The sequence below is a fragment of the Cheilinus undulatus genome, linkage group 3 (genome assembly GCF_018320785.1).
Source record: "Cheilinus undulatus linkage group 3, ASM1832078v1, whole genome shotgun sequence".
NCBI classification, from domain to species: domain Eukaryota; kingdom Metazoa; phylum Chordata; class Actinopteri; order Labriformes; family Labridae; genus Cheilinus; species Cheilinus undulatus.
In genome coordinates, this window is record NC_054867.1 from 18,515,951 (window position 1) to 18,542,871 (window position 26,921).

At 40.6% G+C, this 26,921-nt stretch overlaps 1 protein-coding gene across 7 annotated transcripts in view; it reads right to left on the reverse strand.

The window, feature by feature from the left end:
• Positions 1 to 26,921, reverse strand: part of LOC121503405 (chemokine-like protein TAFA-1) — a 204,662-nt gene that overhangs the window by 26,968 nt on the left and 150,773 nt on the right. For all 7 annotated transcript variants that reach the window (XM_041777849.1, XM_041777815.1, XM_041777823.1 and 4 more), the window contains one exon: positions 19,574 to 19,714. In XM_041777849.1, coding sequence (XP_041633783.1) covers positions 19,574 to 19,714 — 141 coding nt within the window. The remainder of the gene's footprint in view (positions 1 to 19,573; positions 19,715 to 26,921) is intronic.

Consider the following 26,921-nt stretch of genomic DNA (forward strand, 5'->3'; position numbering starts at 1 on the left):
ATGTGAGCACACAAAGCAAAGATAATTTATACTACGAGAGTCCAGAAAACGGCTGCATTATGTGAGTGTGTGAAGCCTTCCTTTGTGGTATATCTTCTTTTCTTTATTTATAAGATGACCAATAATGAATTCCTGGGCATGTTTTGACTTAATGAAGCTTCAAGAAAACAGTCTGATCAAAGAACACTACTTCAACTGGGTTACAGATTTTCAAAATAAATATTTACAACTGGATCTGATGCTTGCTTAAAACTACAAATCTGCATCCTTTCATGCCTTTTCCATGCAGTGAGCAGCATTTCTAATGTTAAAGCACCAATAAGTAACTTTTCCACCTTAAAAGGTGGTTTCAACAGGGAGAGTGGTGTTTGCTCCACTTCCAAAGAGCACTTACTTTTAGCACTATACTTTGGCAGTGGTCAGAAAGAAGTGCATACGGCTTTATGGCACTAGTTCACACAACAGCCTTCAACTAAAAAGAAGCCAAAGCCAGATAGCCTGTCTCTTTCCTGTTTGATACCCCGGCTGAAGGCTAAGAGTTGGAAAAAGATGGTGACAGATGAAGCCAAAAAGAGAGAGAGACTGAGGAAGAAGTCAGACCGGAGTAAATATTGGACAGGGTTTTACACATTAGTGAGAGCTTCATGAAACAGGGGGCTACAAGTCCAATGTTGTGAGGGCTATGTTGCTGTTGCATGGTAATATGCACAAACTCCACATGCAAACACTTCAAATAATGGGCTGTAGACACTAGCAGAGTCAAAATCAGGTCATAACACCTTGACAGTCAACACAATGTTTTGGCTCATCAACAAATGTGGGTTGCCTATGAGAGTGAGGTGTGATGGTATAGGTGGGTCTAGTTTCAGGTGCTGCAGCCTACAAAGGACGCAATTCTACACAGGACAACCTAGTCACCAGCTGCCCTGGTACCATTAAACGTAGTCAGATAGAAAAAAGAAATTAATTACAGTATTTTCATTGTCAGTCATGAATAGTTTCCATTTAGTCACATTTGAAATTCCACTATTTTAATTTGAACTGCTTTTATTTCATTTTGGACTTTGTTTTCTTAAACTAAGGGTAACTGACGTACTGTTTAAATTCAGGTAGATCAAGTATTATGGCATAAATTCATCCATGGAAAAATGAACTTGATATGGATTAAAAAGGAAGTAAGGGAAATGTTTTATATCACAAGTGAGGATGACTTTTGACTTGTCCACTGAGATGACTGAGTGTTTTATTTCTATGAAATGAGACATTAAAGAGCAGTGGTGTACTCATTTTACATATGGCTGCAGGGGGGAACTGCGATGGCTTAACCAAAGTATGCTGAAAGGTACGATAGAGCATGCGATTAAACAAAAATGATTATGGACCATAATCAGATCATGAGTGATGCATTCATGCTGACAGCCCTGGTTCAAACCAAAAAAACCTGAATGTTGTAAAAGCCGCAGCTCTCTGACACCACCCCATGTAGACCACTACTGTAAGACGGCGCCTCACAATACACACTTCAACATGCTGACACATTAAAATCAGATTAAACTTCCAGTTAGCATGGGCTGGAGATGGCCCAGCAATTTGGTTGTGCCACATGTCTGTGGGCAGCCCGCTTTAAGGTCTGACCTGTGGCTTTTTCACTTCATGCCATTCCTCAAAATCTCATTTCTGTTTCTGACTCTATTCCCTGTCCTACAAACAAACAAACAAACAAACAAACAACTTCCAGTAAGTGTTACAGTAATGGTTAAGGTAAGGGTTAGAATACCAACAATAAAAAATCTGACCATTATAGTTATTTAAGCAACGTTGCTACATTATCTACATAGCTAATGCAGCTATGTTAGCATTAGCTACATTTTCTAGAGCTCATGTTGCTAAAGCTAAAGTAAACATAGCTACATGGCTTGCATAGTAGTGTTATCTACATAACTAGCTAACATAGCATAGCTACATTATCTACGTAGCTAATGCAGCTATAATCGCATTAGATGCACTTGCTAGAGCTTATGTTGCTAAGGCTAAAGCAAATGTAACTACAGTGGCTTACATAGTAATGTTATCTACATATCGGCAGAGCTGTCAGCTTTAGCTACAGCTAACAAAGCTAAAGCAAGCCACCATTAGTGTAACTACTTTTAAAATGGGTCTACACATAATTCAATCCTGAATTAGAACGCTGGCTTTTTTCTATTTTGTGAAATAATTCTAAATCTGTATGTGGTTGTTTCATGATTGTGTTTGCCAGACTTTGATTCTGAATAAATGTGAATGTAAAAAAACCCTCCTACTGTGGAGTTTACGTTTTACCGTCAAATTATGTCATTTCTGATGGAGGTCTGCAAGAGGGGGCATCTGAGATCTCCTGAACAGGGACTACCTTCAACTGTCAAATGGGAGCCTGCTCCTGTCATTCACATGAAAGAACCATCTCATTCAGAAATGACACATCACTGCTGTTCTGTATTTTTTTTTAGACCAAAGAAAATCTTAACTCCTTTCTGTTCTCCTTGAATAATACTCATGCAATGAAACTCTTTCATTATGCCTCTAAATACAGCATCCCTGAGTGGCTGACAGGGTTCATTTCTCTCATGGCAGGGATAATGGTTGAACAGGGAGGATTTCAATGGAGGACCTTGTTTTAGCCTCAACAAATGTTGTGTGAACACAGAGCTGAGAACAACTAACCCAGTCATCACACTTTAATAAAACTGAGTAAGGTTATGCCTATCTGCTTTTTAAAGTGAAAAATATTGCAGACCATTTCTTTAATCATGGCAGCAAACACAACCTGAGGGAGCCCTAATTAAACATAGTTAAGGCGGTAAGGTCACATGTTTTCAGCTTGTCTTAGAAAGGCGTGTTTCTTTTAAATGTGTCAAGATCCAGATACTGCTAAGTAGAGCAGGGCTGCAGGTCTGTGTTGAAAACATGTCATAAACCCTTATTTATATTGTGACAGCTTCCACAGAGTAAAACTTTACAAGCCAGACAACTAAGCATACCTTATAAATATTCATGTTCAAACTAGATCATTGCCTTAAATATCTATTCCAGTCAGCCTGCGAGAATGACAGGGAGCCCATCAAAAATACATTTGACAACCCCCTTTGTATGACATGTCTGGCCTTATGGACATGAGGATCAGAACCAGACAGCCAAGCCTAATTTGAACACATACTCTTCATGTCTGTGGCTGAACCCAGGCCAGGATATCTGTCTCTGACCTTGACCACTGGCGAAGAGCCACGTCTGGGCTGGGATTCATGCATCACTCTCTGGTGACCACTGACCTCCAGCAGTCGTTTTTCTTTAACTACTCCCAGTGCAGCCGTCAGCATACAGGGTATAACCTTTGTTCTAACATCAGCAAACTCTACTCCTCCTCAGTGCCTGCTGGGGGAAGTGTCCACCGTCCACTCTTGAAACTGCCCCTTTTGGACCAGCAATTAATTTCCGCGTCCATCTGTTTACAAGCTGGCAACCCTCAATGTGATTTAAAGCAGTAGCACCAATTAACATGATCCACACGTTGTCATAAAGAGGCGGCTGTTTGCTGTCAAACGTGACAGATGGGTCTGGAATTATCAGCGAATAAGGACTGAAAGAGTGTTTGATTCAAGATGTTTGCCATGTAGCAGGCTGGAGTCTCTAGCTTTGATGGACAAACAACCAGGAATGGGACTTGAACTGATTGAGAAACATGAAGTGATGGACCTTTAACAAGTGCATCTGTCAGAATGCTGGTGAGCAGACTGTGTGATGGATTGAACCCGCTGACACGTCCCTGCCAGGTAACAGAATGTTTGAACACCTTGACAGATGAGGAAGAGATTGATTTCTGTCCATGTCGTAATGTGAATATGTGTAGGTGGGCTCCAGGAATAGTAAATGTATTTTAACTTTTAGACTGGCATGGCACTCACTGGACTCAAATTAATGACAACAAAATGATGTCTTTCCAGTGAAGTCAAGCCCCTCTCAGGAAATCAATGTGTCTTAATGGATATGGCTCTTCTGATTCTCCTCTGAGCTGAGAGAGGGTCAGGAGTGGAGGGTGGAACTTTCTTCCAAGCAGAGAGGACCAACTGAACCTGGGGGCGGTGCTAACTCCCCACATGACATCATGAGGGGAAAATCTGAGTACAGTTTGTTTCAGCACATTTTCTAAAAGGTGGAGAAAGATAGGGGGCGAGGGAATGGATTCTTCTGGTTCTTGAGGGGATTATGGACGGGCCATGGGCACATATTTTTGTTACAAAAGCCTGAAAAAGTGATTTTATGCATAATATGTCCCTTTTAACTGGTCTATTACAACAGAGTGTATGGTCTAGACCTGCCCTCTGTGTAAAGCAGTTTGAGATAATTAAAGTTATGAATGTGGTGAACCTTCCCAGAGTGGTCGGCCAACCAAAATGAGTCTAAGAGTGCAACTACGACCCAACCAGGAGGTCACAAAAGAACCCAGAACAACATCCAAAGAACTGTAGGCCACACTGGCCTCAGTTAAGGTCAGTGTTCATGACTCAACCATAAGAAAGACACTGGGCAAAAATTGCACCCATTGGAGAGTTCCAAGGCCAAAACCGCTGCTGACAAAAAACAAGAGAAAGGCTCGTCTCACATTTGCCAAGGAACATCCTGATGATCCCCAAGACTTTTGGAGAAATATTCCGTGGACTTACGAGACAAATGTTGAACTTTTTCGAAGGTGTGCAGCCTCTTACATCTGGCGTAAAAATTACACAGCATTTGATAAAAAGAACATCATGCCAGCAGTCAAACATGGTGGTGTCAGTGTGATGGTCTGGGGATGCTTCGCTGCTTCAGGACCTGGACTGCTTGCTGTGATTGATGGAACAATGACTTCTGCTGTCTAAAGCAAACGTCCGGACATCAGCTCGTGCCCTCAAGCCCATGCGCTCTTGGGTTATCCAGCAGGACAACGATCCGAAATATAGCAGCAAGTCCAAATCTGAATGGCTAAAATAGAAAACAAAATTAAGGTTTTGGAGTGGCCAAGTCAAAGTCCAGACTTAAATCCAATTGAGATGCTGTGGTGTGACCTTAAATGGGCAGTTCATGCTGGAAAACCCTCCGATATGGCTGAGTTAAAACAATTTTGTGGAGAAGAGTGGGCCAAAATTCCTCCACAATAATGAGAAAGACTCATCACCAGTTATCGCAAATGCTTGATTTCAGTTATGGCTGCCAAGGGTGGCACAACCAGTTATTGGATTTCTTTCCACCCTTAAAAAATTCAATAATCATTCAGATACTGCATTTTCTATTTACTTGGGTTTTCTTTGTGAAATATAAAAATTGGTTTGATGATCTGAAACATTTGAGTGAGATAAATATGCAAACATCAAGAATCAGAAAGGGGGCAAATTCTTTTTTACTGCACTGTAGAATATGCAGCATTTTAAAATGATAGGATAGGAAACAGTACAATAGGATATGTAAGGATGTCATGTGCTGTCGTACAATTATACTCAAGGATATAATATAAGGTTTTCGTGCCCTTAGGACATCCACAGCATGACCAGGGGCTCATGGCAACCCAACTACCTGCCTGAACAGTACCCTAGGCTGTGCTTACTTACCACATTCACCCCAAACTCCACCCTAAAGGTTTATCTTTCCAACAGATTATTCCCACATGCCCATGGTAATATGCAAAGACACCCAGAACACAAGCTGGGTTTTGTAAATCCTCCTTCCCTCCATGGTGTCCCCAGGTGGGCATACTCACCATTATACATCTTACTGCAGGCTAAATTTTGGCCCAAACATGGGTTTGAGGTCTGACAGATAAGTACTCACATTGCATAAATCACTTCAGATCAGTGCACTGTAAGTGTTTTGAGTACTTAGTAATGAACTGAACAAAAATGGACAATCAGTCAGTCATTTATTCAAATAATAAGAGTTTAAAAAACGCTGACTGTCTGATTAGAAACAACACATTTCCATCCTAATGAGAGCAAGGTTTGAGTTCAAGCTTTGTGTAACAGCAGTAAAGTATTGAAAGGGTCATGGGAGCACAGTGCAAATGATGCAAGCGTATAATTACCGCAGGAGTGAGACTCAGACCCCTGATCTGGAGGTCAGCTTCAGAGAGTCATTATTCTGCATTAATCTTTGGCCCTCTTAGAAAGGAGCAAGCTGTGGTTTGATTAGTTATTCTGAAAGTATGGTTTGGTTTTCTAATCACACTCCTTTTCTGAATTTCTGATTTTGTAATGGACTGCCTGGCACCTGCAGGCAGGAAGAAGAACTCTCGTTGTTTTTTTGTAACTTTCGGTCTGATTTCTGTTTTCAGCAGCCACAGAATAATGCATTTACACAAACAGCCACATCTATCAGGGAAAATAGAAAATACTGCCAATCATGGAGCACAAACAGTGTATTGTACAAATGTGAATATTAGACTCCTGGTGGAGTGGAGTGCTTGAAATTTTCAAACTATATCTAAATGTTTAAAAATGTGTACAGTTGTGTGCATTTTAGCATCAAGTACGGAGAGTAACTGTGAGCGCTGGGGCTGGTTTGTGTGTCTGAGTAGGTGTATATTAATGGATGAACAATGCTCCCTTTTGTTGTGTGGTTCTCCTTTTTCCGTTATGTGGGAACAGAAACGATTTACCAAAAATGTATCTCCCACACAGTTGACATGGATCTGCCTGTTTCTCCTTACCTCTCTCTCAGCTCAAACTTACTTTAGCTCCTCTGCTTGTGAGAGAGAAAACTAAACTGAGGAGACCTCTGACTCCAGCTGAGGGTCAGAGCCTCTCCATGCAGGTCAAAGGTTGACAGTCTAATCACATCGTCAGCGCTGGCAGAGCTCGATGGGATGTGGTGAAGACGGAGGAGAAATCCTGCTCCACAGTCATTATCTCCTACTTCACAAAAGACACAAACTTTTTCTGACCCAGGAGGATTTCACTGTCTCTCCTTACATTCACCTGTGTGCTGGTCAAGCGAGAGAGAGAAAGCAGATATTGTTTGTTATTGGATGGCATAATAAGTTCCTTCTGTCATCCCCTCAGGCTAGATCTGCTGCAGGTTTATGTTGCACCAACCGCATAGAAAAGCAGAGGTGGTGATCTGTGTATTAGTGACAAACTGTGCGTGGGTGGACTTAATCAAGGTGCGGCAATCTTCCTATGGACTTTTCCCACTATCCATGCAAGTATGTTTCAGGCCTGAGACTTGTTTGAATATGCATTCTGTTGTGTCACAAGCAGTCTTGTGTGGGTGAGTGTGTGTGTGTGTGTGTGTGGGGGGGGCTTTCTGGGGCCCAGCCACATGGAAAGCCCATTGAAGTCAGCAACCATGGCCCATATAAAGTTAACTTTAATCATCAAACATAACCATTCTTATCAAAGCAGCAAAGATAGACATTTCATTCCGGTTAGGTTTCCTCTCCTCCAGCCTTTGTTGTTATTTAATCCACATTTGAAAAGCCAAACTGGTACCAAAGGAAAAGCCCTTTGGGAACCAAAGAACTATCTCAATTGAGATTAGCCAAATGATCTGGACCTCTTTAAAGAGATGGATTTCCCATCACAACAAGGAAAGCGGGGCAGACATCCGCTAAGGAAAAATGGGTGAGATCAGGGGTAATGAGCTAAACCATGGCAAAACTGTACTGTACCAACCCTTTGGTTTGGAAATTGAACCATTTTTCCTGAATATATTTCACTACTTTCAGGGCACAAAAGTAGCTGAAGAATTTAGTATGAATGTTGAATGTTTGCTACATTCTTAAACAACATGGCCTTTTTGGCACCATTTCTCTATGCAGAAATCATTTTTTGCCCCCCAGCATGATTCTTATGGGGCTTTTCCACTATGGCTTTTGGTCACGCTGAGCCAAACCAAGTCGTGCTGATTTTTTATTTCCATCACCAGTTTAGCCGCGCCGAACTGCACTCAAATGGCCCAGCTCATTAGCAGGGCCAAAGCAGGCCAGCCCCACCTTCAAGCGTGCTACGCTGATGTCGAAGCGCTTTGCGGGATCTGGTTTGCTGGGGGGACTTCCCCCCTCTGTCTCTGATAACCCCTCCGTGATCAATTTTGACCCTACAGGAAGACGGGGAGAAGCGTTTTATCCCTGCCTCTGCTCCAGCTGTCCATAACTCTGTTACAGTGGTGTCAGCATTCACTGTATGACTTAAATCTTTATGACACAAGACTAAAACTTGAGATTTTTGTGCATATGGTCAGATAGTTGCACATGACTTCTCACACTTATGAGTGAAATCAGGAAGGACCAGGCGCAAGTCCAGGAATACACCTTTTTCTGCATCTACAAAAAACAAAAGTTTGACCCTGTCCCCTTCTTAAAAATGTTATGCTGGAGATGAAACATTTTGCCCATGACAGAGTCCGTCTTTAATTCATTAACTGGCGCTAGTAAATCATATCGGGTGGGGGGGCAGCTTGCAGCGCTGTCATAGATTTTTTTGGCTTTAAAATGATGTTAAGTCATTCAGATCAGACACAGCAAAGAGATCCAAAAGGGCTCAGAACACTGCATCATCAGCTCTGGACGCGCCCTCAAACGGGTAGCTTGGTTGTGGTGGAAAAACAAACCCCCTGCTGTGCTGGGCTGCCGTGCTAAGTCAAGCCGCACCGTGCCATGTAATGGAAAAGCCCCATTTGAAACATCAATACAGTAGATATCAGACACATCCCAACTAAATACACTGCCCTCCAAAAGTATTGGAACAGTGAGGCCAACTCCTTTATTTTTGCTATAGACTGAAAACATTTGGGTTTGACATAAAAAGATGATTATGAGACAAATGAGCAACATTTCAGCTTTTATTTCCAGGTAATAGCATCTGGATCTGTTATATGACTTAGAGGATAGAACCTTTTGTTTTAACCTGACCATTGTTCATATGAGCGAAAGTATTGGAACATGTGACTGACAGGTGTGTTTTGTTGCCCAGCTGTGTCTTATGGCATTGATTATTCACACAATAAATAGTGCTGAATGCCCACACTCAGTTTCAGATTTGGGTTTTGACTTTGGAGACTGTATTTATAGTTAGAGGTGGAACCGGCATGAAAACCAGACGTCTATGGGTGAAAAACAAGCGATTTAGCTGAAAGAAGATCAGAAGATCAATCAATCAGAGCCATTACAGGGTATCCGCGGGGTCTTGAAAAGTATTAAAAGGTGATAAATCAATTTTGGGAAAATTAAGACCCTTCAAAAGTATTAAAAAGTCTTATCACGACTTTATAAAGTCTTAAATTTTTAAAGTATTTTTTCTGAATTAGCTGTCCAAGAGTTTGAGTCCCAAAAACATCATAAAAGTGTGTGAATTTATTCATTTTTATTAAAAAACAAAGATGAAAGGTACATAAAAAACTAGGCTATTGTGGGTGCGTTCGTAAATTGTCTCTGAGAGCTCCAGAGTGGGCGGGCGGGCGGGTGGAAATTCAGAGGCACAAAGATTTACTATCCCAGCCTCTTTGAATTTTGTTGTATCATAGTGGTCTATAGTCTTTATCACAAACTTAAACTGTTAAGTTAAAAATATCACTGATGTAAATGGTTACAGCTTGGTTACGCAGGTGAGGTATTAAAAAATATTGAGAAGGTCTTGAAAAAGTCTTAAAAAGGTATTAAAATTAACTTCAAGATTCCTGCATATACCCTGCATTAAACAAACACTGGCCATAGCCAGTACAACTATTAGGAATGTCCTAAAAATGAAAAATAAATCACTGGTGTTCTTAGTGACAGATAGAAAACAGCAGCAGGTGACAACAGAAACATTGTGAGAGCTGTAAAGAAAGACCCTAAAACAACTGTTAGTGACATCAGCAACAACCTCCAGAGGGCAGGAGTGAAGGTATCACCATCTACAGTTCACAGAAGACTTCATGAACTAAAGTACAGAGGCTACACCAGAAGATGCAAACCAATCATTATCAAGAAGAACAGGAAGACCAGGCTGGAATTTGCCGACAACTACAGAGACCACCCTCAAAAAATCTGGGACAAAGTTTTATGGACTGATGAGCCAAAGATGAACCTTTACCAAAGTGATGGAAAAGCTAAAGTTTGGAGAGAGAAAGGATCTGCTCATGATCCCAAACATACAGGCTCATCTGTGGAGGAAATGTCACGGCTTGGGCTTGCATGGCTTCTTCTGGGACGGGCTCATTAATCTTCATTGATGATGTACCATATGATGGCAGCAGAAATGAACTGAGTATTGTACAGAAACATTTTGTCAGTTTGAAGAAAGATGTGAACAAACTGATTGGGAGATACTTCATCATGCAGCAAGTAGTTAGTTCATAGTTCATCAGGAGCAAGAAATGGGAGGGTTTAGACTGGCAAAGTCAATCTCCAGACTAAAAACACTATAGAGCATGTTGGGGCGCAGGTGGCCGAGTGGTTAAGGCACGCCCCATGTACGCGGACGATCCGCATTCGAATCCGGCCTGAGGCCCTTCACCGTATGTCTCTCCCCTGCTCTCATCCCTGCTTCCTGCTCTATCCACTATCCTCCTCTATCAAATAAAGGCACAAAAATGCCCAAAAAATAAACCTTAAAAAAACCTGCTAAAGAAAAGACTGAAAGGAGTAACCCCCAAAAAACCAACAACTGAACATATACTCGAAAAGTCGCATATCATACCTCAAAGAGAGTATTCTTTACAAATCTGCATCATCTCTGGCATCTTTATGATATTTTGACTGCACCGTCTTAGCGTTAATGTTTGCGGAGGTGTGGAAGTACTGCTCATCTCTTCCGTCTAGTATCATCCATGTGTCTCCCCCCCTTGGATGTACCTCAAATGTACCATGACAACCTGTCATGCTCAGCTATGCGCGCCTGCAGCCAAACAGAAGGGTTCATTCCCCATCAGTGATCAGCGACGACCGGGCATCTGCGTGTATCTCTTGCTGAAAGAGTTTACAGCCACAGCAGCAACATGACAACACAAAGTGGTAGCATGTGTGCATTATTAGGTCATCTGCATGACATGTGCAGAGTAATTGAGTGCAAATTGTGTGTGTGTGTGTGGGTGTGTGTGTGTGTGTGTGCGTGTGTTGCTGTGTCCGTGCTATGGCTGAGGGCTTACACGTCTCATACAGTGGGATAAAGGCAGTGGTGCAGTGATGAGAGCCTAATCTGAGCGTGTGTGATCGGCCCGGCGAGGCTGCAGAGATATGAGCGTTTGACTTGTTAAAAGGGATGTTCGTCACTAAGAGCCTCGTTGGCCCTGACATAACTGGGACATAGTTCTCCTTGTCAAAGCTAATAATCAATTCCCACTACAGGGAAATCTGACAGCAGACCCCTACCGAGCATGACACCTCCCAACGCAAGCTGTCGTCACATCCTCATGTATTAATAACAACCAAAACAGTTACCAATAGCAACTGAAATAACCCCATGTGGACTGTATTCAAGAGGTAAACACTCGACTATGGGACTGATCTGGACTGTGTGCTTTGATGTTGGACTTTGATACTAATGACCTATAATACGACACATGGAGGAGACAGTGCGGCTCTGCAAATCTGGCCAAAGATAAAGGAGTGTGTGTTTTATGTGTGGGTGTGTGTCCAAACCAAATGACCTCTGAAGATTTCGATTCTTTGCTAACATTTTCTGTGAAGCCTACCACTATAAAGCCTCTGTGCTTGGCATTATTTTACAATGCAAGCTTCAGCTACGTGCTCTTCTGCCTCAGTGCATTGTCTTTTTTTTTCATTTCAACCATTATTTAATCCCACTGGGATAAAAGATCTCCTTTTCAAGGGAGACCTGACCATCAGAGGAAACATCAAACTGATCAGAAACAAAACTAGAATGAGTGATGAGATTACCATTTGCTGATATGAGGGGATACTTTTATGAGCTGCAGTACATGGAGGAACAACTTCAAAGAAACGGGAGAAACTTTGGTGGTGACTGGTTGGCAGGAGAGATCCTGAGTTACCAGATCTAAAGGTGTGCAAACTGTGAGCTCATGCAAGCAATCATGTAACAACTGTCATCATGAGTGAGACTTAACAACACTACTTCACAACATTTCTGATCAAGAATAGCAGCTCACAAATGCTTGCAGCCTGCATCACTACCCATCCAGAGTTCCCTGCCTTACTGAACTGAACTGGTATTTTATGGATGTTTGCAAATTTGTCATACAGAAAGTTTATGGCCGTGGCTTTACTTTTGTAATGGCTGGTTATTAGACAAGCTACAATCGTAACAGAAAGTTTACTTTATGAATCCAATGTGTCAGATGTTGAAAAACTGAGCTGAAAGAACTAGTTTTAATTTAGTTTGTTGTTGTTTTCTCTCACATAGCGTGCAGACCACAAAAAGCTGAACAGATACACTGAGTTGGAAGAGCACATAACCAGTAGGGAAGGCTTGCATTGCTAAATAGTGCAAAACGCAGGGGCTTTCTGAGTAAAAATAAAATGCTTCAAAAAGTTTTGATAAAGCATACAATGGAACTAACATTGTCTTTTGGCCCATTAATACCTAAATTACACAGAGAAAGTGTACCCATCTGCTACGCTAAATAGCCTGGCTTCCTTGCCGGAGTCTTCTTAAAGGGGCAGCAATCACTGAAATCTAAATATTCAGACTCAAACTCTGTAAAACATTTTATTTTGACTTATAAGGTTGGTTGCCAGTGCAACATATTTGCTGGCTACTTGCTGTGTTTGCAAAGATAAAAGTGTATTAACATTTTCACTCTTATAATGTATTATGATTATTCTATAACACATTATAATCAGTAATTTAATGTTTTATGATGTTAATATAAGTCACTGAAAGTGGACATTATATGCTCTAAATGAAGTCATGTAATCCCTGTATCACAATTCATTATAAACTGGTTTAATTCACCATAAGTGGCCAGTGTTTGCTTACGTAAACTGAAAAACAATAAGATGAAGTCAATGCAATAGCAACAAACAAAATGCTGTAATATCTATTTTAATATTCATTTCAACCTTTTTAATGACCAACATTGTACACAATTACTGATGAAAGCTACAGACAATATTTTTAAAACTTAAGGGTTCCTAGAGTCCCTAGTAAAAGTTTCAACTGTTTTTTTTAAAGCAAAGTTTGATAGCTGTTGTTTTGAGGGATTTTCTAATATTAAATGTTGGAAGAAATAATTCTATAATGTTTATTTAGTGACTGTAATGTGTTGTGAATGATAGTATGGCAGTATAAGTGTGGCAATCTTAATACACTTTATTTGAATACACTTAAATTTTTGTTAATACACCTAGTGGCCAGCAAATACTTTATATACACAAAAGCATTTGGCCACACTTGATCATTACTGAATTCAGGTGTACAAAATCAAGCACCTAACCATGCAGTCTCCATTTGTAAATATATGTGATACAAAATGGCTCATTTTTGAAGAGCTCAGTGACTTCAAACGTGGTACTGTGATGGATGCCAACTTTGCAATATGACTGTTCATAATATTTCATCCCTGCTGGATATCCCACAGTCAGCAGTAAGTGATTTTATTTTACCCTTAATGCTTCAGCATACGGAGACACTTTGGACAATGCTATGCTTCCAACTTTGTGGCAACAGTTTGGGGGAGGCCCTTTTCTATCCCAACATAACTGTGCCCCAGTTCACAAAGAAAGGACTATAAAGTCATGGTTTGATAAAGCTCCACTGAGCACTCTTGAGATGAACTGGAATGGAGATTGCAAGCCAGGCCTTCCTGTCCTTCATCAGAGCCTGACCTCATAAATGCTCTAAAGAGTTAATGGGCACAAACAGAAATGCTCCAAAATCTTGTGAAAAGCCTTTTCAAGAGGAGTGGAGGCTATTATAGCTACAAAAAGAGGCCATCTCCATAATAAAATATACAAATACCCATTAGTGCTTATAACTATGGTTATACAGCATCATAGGAGTGCATTATATGTGTTAGAATGTTTTATGAGGTAGACTTCATACAAGAAAAACTGATTTTTCTCTCTCAAAGCACAGGCTATTCTTTTACCTTTCCTGTTTTTTGCAGGACATAACCTGTGTATGGAACAGTGGCGGCAGGTGTCCCCCAGGGGGCGGAGAGATGAGCCAGGCTGCGGCATCGTTCCTCATCTGGACGTAACATTAATAACGCCGAGACCCGAGGAGAAAGCTCCATCTGGGCCAGGCTGGTGCACTGCTGAGGGGACAGGCCTCTGACTCCACAAGTCTATAATCCCTCATAAAATACTACGGCAGCCTGCAGGGCCCACTTGAGAAAAACAAACACAACTTTCAGATGTAGTTTTAACAGATTATCAAAAATAATCCTTGAAAAGAAATTCACCCCCTCTTCTCCTGTGATGATTTATTTCCACTTGTAAAAAAAAGATCCTTTAATTAAACGCCGTGTTTGCAGTGCGTGACACTTGCGACTACAAATGAGCTCATATGAATAATCACATAATTATTTCTTCTGCCCTTCAGCCCCTATCCCGTTGTGGTTTCTGTGTTAAATAAAAAAACAAATAGCCTGGTTCACTTTCAGAGAGGTTTTAAAATGTGGAGCAAGGATGAAGGATCATAAAAGCATTCAGAGGTGAGATGACCCACACTCTTTCAGCTTTGAGCTGCAGTGTTCGATACTGTTGCTCGCTGCTCAGTGGCTTGTCATTTCCATTTTTATCACCGCTTCGTCTATAAGAGCTTGTTAATCAATACGCTAACAGCAAGGACTCTCTCACTGCGGGAGCCTGAAGCATAGAGGCATGAAGTGTTAACAGCATCTCCTACATCTCCACCTCCATGCCTCAGCCTGCGTAAATTATGTGTGGTGTTGTGTTTCTTGTTTATGTACTGCTGGAAACTTTTCAAGACTTCTTTACATCCTCTTTTATTGCTCTGTTGATTTAATCTATGGATTGCAGACAAAATACATAAAAGTTTGGGTTAGATGTTAAGGTTTTCAAGCCTTTTATTTAGTCCCTGCAGGTCATGTTTAGTGAAAAAGAGCCAATCTGAGTAAATATGAAAAGAGAGTCCAAAGCCCCTTGTATGTTAGATGCTGCGGGGGAGAGGTTGTCTGGCTGTCTGTCTTTTTTGTACGAGGACAACACAGTCTGCTGAAAAAGCTGCATCTCAAGGTCAGTTCTCTGTAAATGTTTCATTCAGGTGCTGCCTCCGACCGCAGGGCAAACACAACATCGGTGTACTGAAGAAAATGTCTCAAGGACTGAAAATTCACCTGTTCACAGAAAAGTTTTACAAGCGTTTGGTTATTTTTCATCAAACTAAAAGAAACTTTTAATACATTTTCCAAGATCTTCTCGAATGTCAGCTGTGCCCAACCAACCCTGTGAAGCCTGGTGAGCGAGCCTGTCTGGCCTTCCTTGTAACATCCCTCATAATGAAGATATTTTGGTGTCCATCTCAGCGAGAGGGCAGTCGGAGACGTGACTTTGATCTGTGCTGAAAGGTGGGGGTGAAGAGATCGAGACTGAGGAGCGATAAATGAGCTTCATGGAGCGAAGGGGGGCATCGCAGTTCTGTCTCAGTAGACTTGTGACTTCCTGTCGACTTTTTTTCCCCCATGAAGCCACCTCTGCCTGATTGTTTTTCTCAGCTGAGGTAATTCAGGTGCACTCGCCTGGAGCTTCCCTGACTTGTGTTTATTAGTTATTCATTTCCATCAGCCTGAGCTGCCGTAGGCGATGTGATCTGCAACGTGCTCCCAGTTCAGGTGTTCCGACAGCCCTGCTGGATCATCCTCCTGCTCCCATGATGCCTAGCAGTGAAGAATTACCAAGTTCTTAATGGTTCAGTGTATATTTTTTAAAAGAATGCTCAGAGACAACAGATAACATTACATTAGAATAACAGGGACGCACTGGGACTAAAAACAGGCCAGGACTGTGACCCAGCCCGGCCAAAGTAAACCTAGAACTATATTCTTTTATCTATAAGGCCGGAGATAGACTTGCTGTTGCTGTCTTGCTGTCACCTTGCGACCGAGTATACACCCATCTGCGCCATGAGCGTTCTTGTAAACATTCTTGCCTATATGCTGGTGTTTCTGGAGGGAACCACTAGAGGGCACACAAGAGAGCTAAGGCTGTGTACAATTACCTGATGAGTAGGATGTAAACTGACCTGACACATCAGATAGACTGTTTCACATATCCAATGCATGGATACTTTTCCCATTAATCTGGGAAACCTCCCATACAAAGTGTTTGGGAAGGGCAGGATTGTTAACCTTGCAAGGCAGATGAATATGCCCGTTTCCTTGTTTCTCACTGGCGAATCCATCTTGCAGAGCTCCCGTATGAACCGTTTGGGCCCGGTTGGAAAGTGACAGGACCAATCAGCGAGGGGCAGTACTTTCAGGCGAGGCGGAGTCGTGACGTAAGCAAGCAGCAACAAGAGGCTGGTGCCAATATGGCGGAAGACATTATCGTGGATGCTGCTAAAGTGCCAGCTTATCAGAACTTGACAACATTTCTTTGTTAAAAGAGGAACAAACAACAGCAGTGAGTTGTTTTCTTTTCAAAAATGACAAAAGTCGTACTGACATGTCTACAGTCGCCATGGTTCGTGTTATGCAGTTCCTTATGGAGTTTATTCCTCTGTAGCTGCGCACGTGCACCTTGGTAGCAGCAAGTGTTTTGTTGCTCTGATTGACCTGTAAAGATTTGACAGACAGAAAGTTCGCAAATCACCTTCCGAGCTTCTTTTCAATGGCTATGCCCTTTCACAATCACTGTATATCGAAGGTTTTCCAGATGGATGTGTGAAACAATCCATCTGGCGTGTCAGGTTATAGGATTGTAGGATGCTGGGCAACCAGAGCAGTTGGCAGCAACTGTACTCTTGAGTTACATCTTGGAATTGTACTGTTATTTCACAATTAAGTTTATAACTTATGTTGAAAACTATGACAACAAAGAAGATGGATAGTTCAGGACACTTTTGACAGAAAGAACGGTAAATTTCCATTAAGAAAAACACAAAAAAGACAAAAAAGAAGACCTCAGTCTCACCTACAACTCCTGGGTGGCTTAAAAGCTAACAACTGCCAGTAACTGTCATGGAACACATCTTTCTTGTGGGCGCCCACTCCCTCACCAGCGGGATGGACAACATGGGGCTGCGGATTTCTAACCACCGCTTGGATGACTGTGTGCTACAGAGGAGACTGCCAAACAAAATTTTGTTGTGTTTTTACTATGCAATGACAATAAACTATCCATCCATCTATTGATTTAATATATCTATATTTATTTTGAATGTGAGTAGAGAAACATTCTCTTTGTCACATTTTGTTTTGGCCATGTAGAGCAACAAGACAAAATGAATTAGTAGGCATGTGTTGCTCCCATAAATAATGAGAGCTAAGCAGGCAGGTATTTTTGTACTTTACGAATGGTGGAGCTTGTTGGTGGACAAAACTCATCAGGAGAAGAAGGAAAACATCTCCAACAAAAAAGGTGGTTCTTCAATAACGACATGCTGTCAAGATCTGATATCAACTGTTACTAGGCTACATCTGAGCTAGTAGTTTCCCTTGTTATTGCAATACAAGTAAACCCCTCCTGTAACAGTCGCATACTCATGTCAAAGCAGGTCAACAGAGCAGTGAACACATCTTTTCCACCATGAAGTTTTCAGTGCAGTTCTTTGCTATTTTTAAATAGAAATACAAAGCAACAAGTCTCTCTGCAGGTGCATTTTTTTTCTCAAATTCAGGGTTTTTTTTTTATTCAAGTGTCCATCTGTTTCCAAATAATAAAGGAATATTACTCAAGTAACATATAAATCACACTGTAGCCTTCGCCCCAGCCTTTAGAGAGAGAGAAAGGGAAAGGAAGAAAGAGTGTTCACAAGCATTTGCAGATGAAAAAGTGTCTTGCATGTGTGCATCGCTATGTACATGGCAAGAAATGGCTAGTGTGCGTAAATCTGAGTTCAGGACTGAGTAAGGGTGTTTATGTTATGTGGCAGTGTGTTAAACATGTCAAAACTCAATGCGCTTTCACCTTGAAACCATCTACAGTTTCAGAAATTAAATCTTTACCTCACATGTCATGTACACAGCCACAGTTAGAATGAATCAATGAGAAATGTTCAATAAGGGTCAAGGTGAGACTAAATTAATCAAATTCAGCAGAAATATTCCCCAGTGTAAGTGTAAAACCATGCCTAATGTTTCTTTATCCAGTTACATATCAAGTGCTGAAATTCCTGCAATATTTTGAGATTTTTTTTTCATTTTTTACATGAACTTGATAATTAATTACTCAGTTATAGAAGTATATCAGTACTAAGTTGGTTATGTCAGAAATAAGGCTTATTGCTTAATGAAAGTACCCAGTTATTTGATATTTTTCAGCTATATAGGTTTCAGTGAAGCAGTGGAGAACATTCAAGGCCTTCTAGGCCCTCTAAGAAGAAATAAGTAGCCTTTTTTAAAAAAGCATTTGAAATGTCATCAGTTTAGATTTTATTGTATCACTACAGAATTTAACAATCAATACCCACAAAAAGTTTCTGAGAAAATAAATCCTTTTAAAAACACCTTTTTGGTTTGTGTTGGCATGTAAAGAACAGAGAATCTGAATTTTCTGTTTGTGCTGCTGGTCAGGATAATGCTTTACTTCCTGCTTTGTGACTGGTCAGCCCTCTAAAAAAATCAGAGGGCTTGGGAAAACATCCTGTGATGAGAGGACTTTTTTTTAAATGACCTTGCAATTGACAAATCACAGTGCCTCTCTTAATGGCTGGTCTTTATAGAGCTCAACAGTGCCTGCCCACTTTTTAGGCATTATGTAAAATCCTTATTATGATGTTTCTATTGCATGAACCAGGTTAAACAGGTTTCTGAGTACTATGACAATTTGGCTCAAAAAATGCATTTGAAAACAGAGACAAAGGCAATGGTACAAGTCTGAATACATTTTTCTTTATAAGGAGAAGGAACTATGCACCCCACAGTCCGCTGGGATTCATTTTATTCATTGTTAACGGTAACTTTTTAAGCTTTCAAACCATATAAATACCTTTTTTCTACACTCATCTGAAATTGATAATATCATAATATAACATAGTTATCACTTCAGCATATACCATCATCACTAACACTCAACAGCCTTCATTTGCGGGCTTGGGAAACAATCCCATGGTAACTGGAGACCCCACAAATCAGAGACGTTGCTGTAACACTAAAGCATTGTGGGTATTGTAGTATTTTTTTTAGCTGAGAGTGTGAATAAACTGTGTTTACTTTAAAGGGGAGATATAATGCAAAAATCACTTTTTTTAAGGCTATTCTAACAAAAATGTGCCCCTGGCCTGTCCACAATCCCATCAAGTACCAAAAGTACTGTTCCTCTTCTCTCTATGTGGAGCAGTGTTTGTTCTGGTTTGGCACTGAATGAACGCCTGTTAGATTTCATTTGGGCATCACTCTGAGGGTTTCTTGCAGGGCTACCATGGACTAAACAAGAACCTTCGGAAAGAACAGTCGTTAGAATACAAAAATACACAAAGTTACTCACCATCCACACAGGAGGGTTTGTTGCGTGTCGTCCCGGCCACTTTCCCCGGTAAACAGGAGCACTTGACAGTCTGAGAACGCTCCTCAATACGGTTCTTGTTACAGCACCGGTGGGCGGCAATCACCTCACATGTACCTCCCTCTGCAGATGCAAAGACACGAAAATACACAGTCAGTAAATGCATGGGCGAGATATCAAGGAGATCACTAAAGATTAAGAGACTTTTAATAACTAAAATACACATGTTTTTATGGCATAAAAAATACATCAGCTACATTATGACTGAAAGACTGGCCTTAGGAAACTCATCCCATCATGTGAGGCACGCTGCAGTACAATCATTGGGCTCTTACACTGTAAGTATGTGTAACAAATTGGCCCTCGAGGCATCTCAATTATGTCATCTAATTGCCTCTTAGTCAGTGCGGGCTGTCCTTACTCCATACCAATCAGCCAATGAAGATCACATCATGCACTTTCTCCGGATTAATCTGTCCGCTTTTGCATCTTTAATATCTTCCAGATGTTATCAGTGTGATTAAAAAGGGATGAATCATTTGTCTATTCTTCTCAAGTGAGAACCTGGCAGTCCACTTTGAATCCCTCGACTGAGCCAATACAGTCTCAGGCTATTCTACACTGAAGCATTAACTCCAAAGCATAGGTGACATCAGTCAGAGCAAATGCTGCACAATAGGTCCCAGTCTGACAAAAGAGGATGTCAAAAAAATCTGTGGAAAGAAAAGGCGATATGTGCCGATGGCGGCGCTGGGTCAAAATAACAATGGGGAGGATTGCCCAAGGGAGGGAGAGGGGGTGACGGAGCTGAGGGACACCCTGGAAAGAGAGACAGGAGGAGAGAGAAAGCTAGAGGACAAGGTGTGTCTGGCTGCCAGGGACTGGCCATGCTGGTGAGTAATGAGGGAGCCACTGGAAGTGCCCCCTTCACACAATTATAAAGCGTGGGGCTAATGCAGCCAGCGGAGCTGCTGGAGAAAGGCCCTCCATCACCGCTCTCCCCTTTCCCCACGCCCCTGGAAAAACTCTTTATCTTTCCTTGACAGCCACTGCAACAGACACCGGCATCCAACAATTAAACTGGAGCTCATCCCTGCGCAGAGCAGAGGAGAGGAGAGGAGGGGGAGGAGGAGAGTTGAACTTATCCTCCTCAATCTATACACTGCATCGAGTGCAACAAGAACAGGAGACAACCAAATGCCACATTTCATCTTGTTTGTGCCTGATTTCACTCGACCATACCAGGTTTTAAAGAGAACATCCTGCTGCAGTGAGAAGATGCATTCGCTTCCACTGGCACGACAACAACCGGTGTGTTTCTCCTGCTCGGTTGGCTGTGCAAATGTTTGAAAAGGCTCGGGTCATGAATTACGGAGCTGAGCTCCCAGCTACCTCGACAAGTTTGGCAACAGTTTTCTTCTCCCATTCCCATCAGTGTCTGCTGCAGCCAGACCAAAGGCCACAGAGTTCTGAATTAAAAGGCAAACATTTGCAGTCCTGCTGGACCGTGCTGTCGTGCAGTATTAATGTCACTCTCCCAGAGCTCGTTGGATATTTCTGGGCAGAACACAGACTATAAAAGTGAGGAGAAATACTCTTTGAGTGTGCTAAAACCTCAAACCCCACAATGTGTTGGCATGTTGAATATTTTACCGACAGCTTCCTGACCTGCAGACTAGCTTTCAAGTTAAAGCGGTTCTCTGAATAAGTGAAGACTCCTCCCTCTGTCGCGAAATACTGAACTAGGTTGAGTCCCTTTAGCAAGCCTAGGTGCCTGATTTGCAGTGTAGCGCTACCCTGTTGTCACCTGCAAACATCTGACAAGAGACAAAAGGAGACAAGCTCTATCATATTCATTTCTCCTGTTCAGTGGAGCTTCAATGACATAAAGAGGATTTGACATGTTGGAGGGAGCAGTGACAGCAACAAGTGTTGAGAGTAACATCATGAGCCCACACACTGGCCCCGCTCACATGAAACCAAGCCAGGAAAGAGATGGAAAACTTTCTATCAGTCTAAATCCAGAATTCAGTCACATGTAGATCTCAGTGCTTTCACATGTTCACAGCTACCATATTCTAACATTTCTAGTGTGATAAGACAAAAACTTTGGATTTCACTTTACAGGGTCTTTAAAGAGTCTGTAGAAATGTAAACTCTTTACTCCTTTGAGCTGGTGCCATATGAACTATCCTGAAATAACGGACTCAGTGTGAAAAGACCCAGTGCTTTAATGATGCAGTATCTGTTATTTGTATGGCCTATAGTACTGAAAAGCACCTCAGTTATGAAGTAAAAAAAATCTATGTTTTCATTTACTCTAGCATGAGAGAAACAGCAGTCCACACTGATATGGCGAAATTCCAGGTTTTTCCCTATGCCTCATTTCTAATGCCCCCTTAACCCTCAAAACAAAGTAACAAAGGGCTGATAGGGGAAGCGCCCCCTTCAATATGGTACATTCATTCAAGTTCCTGATCTGTCTTCATTAGGTGTTTTAAACAGTACTTGTGTAAGCAGACATGAGAACGATATAAACACTTTAGTTTAGTTGCTCTAATTACCTTGGAATTTTATAGTAATAAGAATAATGATTTCTCAAGGTGGTGGTTACCTAGTAATAAGCTGGCTTCTTGTCATGTAATAACTCAGAAATATAGTAATATTAAGGAAGTATTAAACTAGTAATAATGCTATAATTATCTCGTAATTCCTTGTAATATTGGTAATTAGGTGTTTTTTTTTTACTCCAACCCTCTTACCCTGACCCTAATTTTTAAATTTCTAGCTCCCCTTTCAATTCAAGGCACTCATGATAAGATCTTCTTTAATTAAATGCTACCAATTATTTAAAATATTTATTTATTTATTTATTTCAAATCATAAAGGTTTTTGGGTCATTTCTTCAGAGACCCTGTGTAACTGGACTATTTTGATGATAAAATAAAGTTCCTTTAGCCTTGTCTGTTCCAGTTCAATTTCTATTTTTTTAACCAAATTTAACAAAACAATTAAAGGGGCTTTTACCAACTATCCTGTTTTTTAAGGGGAGATTTTATTATTTTTTTATATTCACAGTCCCTGAGAGCCCATGCCCCTTAGGCACTCTCATAAGAGTGCTTTGCTTTAATCCTAACCGAACCCTATGAAGTTACTATTTAACCCTAACCACGTAAGCCCTAACCCTGACCCTTGTAATATTGTAGTAATTCTCTGGTAATTAGTTTGTGCTTTACTAAGGAAGTTCTTAGAAATAAAATGATAATTTTCTATTAAAGTTGCTTGATAATTCCGAGGTAGTCTTTTTATTTTGGCCTGCTAAATTAAAGGGAGCCCTTACTGAATAATTTTTAAGTAATCTTTCGGGTTAGGGTTAGGCAGTGGTGTAGTGCAGGCTATATGCAAGTATACGTAGTATACTCACTTATTTTTTGTCTCCATAGAGTATATCCACTTCGAAAGTATATAGAAGTTTAGAGTACACCCACTTCTGCACACATCACTACACCACTGGGGTAACGGGTTATGGTTGGGGTTAAGTTAGGGCAAAAGGGCGGGGCTCTGATGAGAGCACTGCCATGAGCTATGGGGGACTGTGAATATAAAAAATACTAAAACCTCTCATGGTTAAAACCCCATTAAAATGTGGTTAAAAGGGGGGGCATGGGTTTAGGCAAAATACCACCTAATTACCAGAGAATTGCAACAGTATTACAAGGAATTACTTGATAATAATACACCATTACCGGGTAAAAACTTCCTTAATATTATGTCTGAGTTTTTACAGGATGAAACTTATTCAAGGTAACTACCACCTCATTCTTGTGAATTTATCTTATTATAATAAAATTACAAGTGATCAGCACTCACTGAAATGAAGTTCTACCAACATGTTAAAAACATTTCTACTGCAAGCAATTCTATTTATTTATTTTTACCAAAAAGACCATAATTCATTGAAATGTTTAAATCAAGGTAATTTGATGGTGTTATGTTTGAAATATGAACTTATATGTGCACACTTCTTTTGACACTTGAACAGCTATGTTGCCAATGATTCACAAGTTGTTCTGTGAGATCTTCCTCAACTCAAATGTTAAAGAATTTCCTTGAAAAATTTCACTGTAAAGGACCATGCACCCCTTACTCCCTATCCCTCCCTATTCCCGCATAAATTGGACATCCTACACTTAGACGTGAATGTGAAAAAGAAGGGGGAAGGTTAAGTGGTGGGGCTAAAGGCTGTACTGGGATGAGCTATGGAGGATTAGTTTTTAAAAATGTAATTTATGCAACAAGGATTGTAAAACCTTTAGATGAATTCCCTTTAAATTCTAAATCTTTCATCTAAAGGTGTAATGATAGCTCAACCATTAATCCAGTGTCTGTGAGTCTCAGCTTGCCGTGACAGAAATCAAAACTCACTTTAAGCTGTGAGATTTTATGATCCAAATGAGGTTAATCAGTCCTCCGCTTGAAAAAATAATCATTTAGAAGACATGAATCTGTCATGATTGAGGTTATTTTTTATGCTTTTTGTTCACATCTTGCTTTTAGACCCAAAACTGATCACAGATAATTAGACAGAACATATCAAATTAATTATGATGATCATAATCATGGCTGCAGAGTATAGGACTGTCCCTATCACACTTACACCTAAACACATTCTTGTGTGTCAGCTGTGTGGTGAGGTCCAGCCATCAGCCAGGTGGACATTAGGCGTGATCACGATGAACCATCTGGTATGTGAAAGAGAGAGCAGAGTAAATGGTTTTACAATGACTCTACTGGGCCAGTCAAGAGAGCCACTTAGACGACAAATGGCCACTTGAACTAGACATAATTCCATTCAGGTAGCAGTGTGGGTAAATGACCTGCCACTTTCTCAGCCTGATTATGTGTGTGAGAGAGTTTCTGTATCCGTAACTCTATTTCTCTGTGTACTTATGCATTTAATATTTCGTGGTAGTCCACATGATGGTGTTTACCTCCTACACTGGCTGTGGTTGCATTACGGTGCAGTATTAGATTAGGAGAACTTGCGACACAGCTGCAGGTTGTGATGGATGTAGTGCTGGGAGCTTGTCAGGAAACTAAAGGGGTTAAACCAACCTGCTAAGATGGAGTGGGTGGCTGTGCACTCTAGCCTTTGGTGAGGGGAGGTGAAGGGCATCGATGGGACCACTGACTGGTCATTTTTCTCTCTGCGACCCACAGTGACAGCAGCCATTAAACGACTGGATGAGGTGATTATGTTTAAAGAAATCAATGCTTCATTGTTCTCAGCTTAGCCCAATGGCCAATTAGGAGCTGTTAATGAGGTGAGGCTGTAAAATGTAGAGACAAATAAGGGGGAGAGGGAGGGAGAACTCAAGGCGAAAAGTCATCTCAAAAATGGATATTAGAGATCTTTTGTAGCAAGGTTTACCATGTTATATTCATATGCATGTACTCTGAAAAAAGATTGAATCAAAAATTCCTAACTATGAAACACTGGATAACACTTTTCAACATGAGAAGGTGATTTTTTTAAAATCAAAGATGGATTAACACTCACGTTAGATATTCTTTTTAAATAAATGCCATACAGTACAAAAACAACCAAAACCACTGTCACTGTAACTCAAGATTTTTTATAGCGTGACTTTCAGACTTGTTTTATTTGACCCCTAAAAGAGTTCTGTAAGCCCAGAGGAGCATCCACAAGTTCCTTAATGCTTGTGTTCTGCAGCCATGCAGAGTGAAAATCCATAGTGAGTCAATACAGGTCAAAAGGACCTTTGAAAACCAAACTTAATGCAGAAATAAAGCTCGGACTGGAATATCTTTTGAAAGGCAGCAAATTACTGCTGTCACAGATGATGCGGAACTTGAAGATGTTACAAATTTTAACTGATAGAGAGCAACATGAATGCGGGATGAATATACTGTACAGTGTGCTTTAACAGCACAGTTACATGTTTCTTATATACATTTTACAGTTTTTAATGACCAAAAATTGTAAGCAAATATATTATATTATTTTCCACAATAGCCTGAAAGTGATATTAGAAAGTGGAAGCATTTAGGAACAACAGCAACTCAGCCATGAAGAGGAAGACCATCTAAAATCCCAGAGTGGGGTCAACGGCCTTGCAGTGGGAGTCTCATGGAAGGAGTTTCCATCATTATTCACGGAAGGGGCATGGGGCTGTTTTTCAGGATTTGGACTTGACCCCCTTTCTCCAGTGAAAACCAGTCTTAATGCTTCAGCATACCAAGACATTTTGGAAAATGCTGTGCTTCCAACTTTATGGCAACAGTTTGGGGAAAGCCCTTTTCAGTTCCAGCGAGATCGTGCCCCAGTGCACAAAGCATAGACTATAAAGACATGGTCTGGGGAGTTTGGCGTAGAAGAACTAGACTGGCCAGCACAGAGACCTGACCTTAACCCCATCGAACTCCTAAATCCAAAATCTTGAGGAAAGCCTTCCAAAAGAAGAGTGGAGGCTGTTATAGCTATAAAAGAGAGTCAACTCCATATTAAAGTAAATGTATCTGCATACAATGTTATTACAGTCCTGATGGTGTAATGATCAGGCCCGTGTACTCTTGTCCAAATGGTGTAGAATCAATATATTAGCTGTAAATATCAGCTGTATAACCCAATAGGTTTGATAAGTTTTAGCCAGGACCAACCAACTTTCTTTCAACTGAAGGCTTTTTCTCTTATCATCCTCATTTCTTAAATTTCAAAGTGTGTTCTAAATATTGAAATTTACTTTTTTGTTTGTCTTTAACCATTCAAGTATGCCCTAAGGACTGAAGTTTTAAACTACACTTATGTATCAGAGGCAATATTGGTATCAGATGAAATATATTTGAAAATATCATATCATATATTGGTAAAAATTCAACATCTGCATCCTTAACCCTTCAGGCCCTGATTTATTTTTATTTTTTTCCACCATTTTGTCTCACCTGGATTAATTGTCTTAAAAAGCGCATCAAACATCAACCCTGTGGTGCACAGTCAAGCCCTAAATATAGATTTTTTTTTTTTCGGTCAATCTGGGCTTTAAGAATATGTGTGCTGCAAGTATGTCACTTGAATTTTTAAAAAGTCATGGGACTATGAAGACAAAAGTAAAAACTAAACAGAAATGTGTGACACACAGTAAAAAATAATGACCAAGACTGTTTTGCACAAACTTGTTCTCTCATCTTTTGTGGGACCAAAAAGTGAAAAAACAAACATTCTGTGACATAAAATTCTTAAAAATGTTGACATGTTTACAAAAAAAGTCATTTTTTTTATAGCTGGGTCGCTTAATGTTGTATATGACAA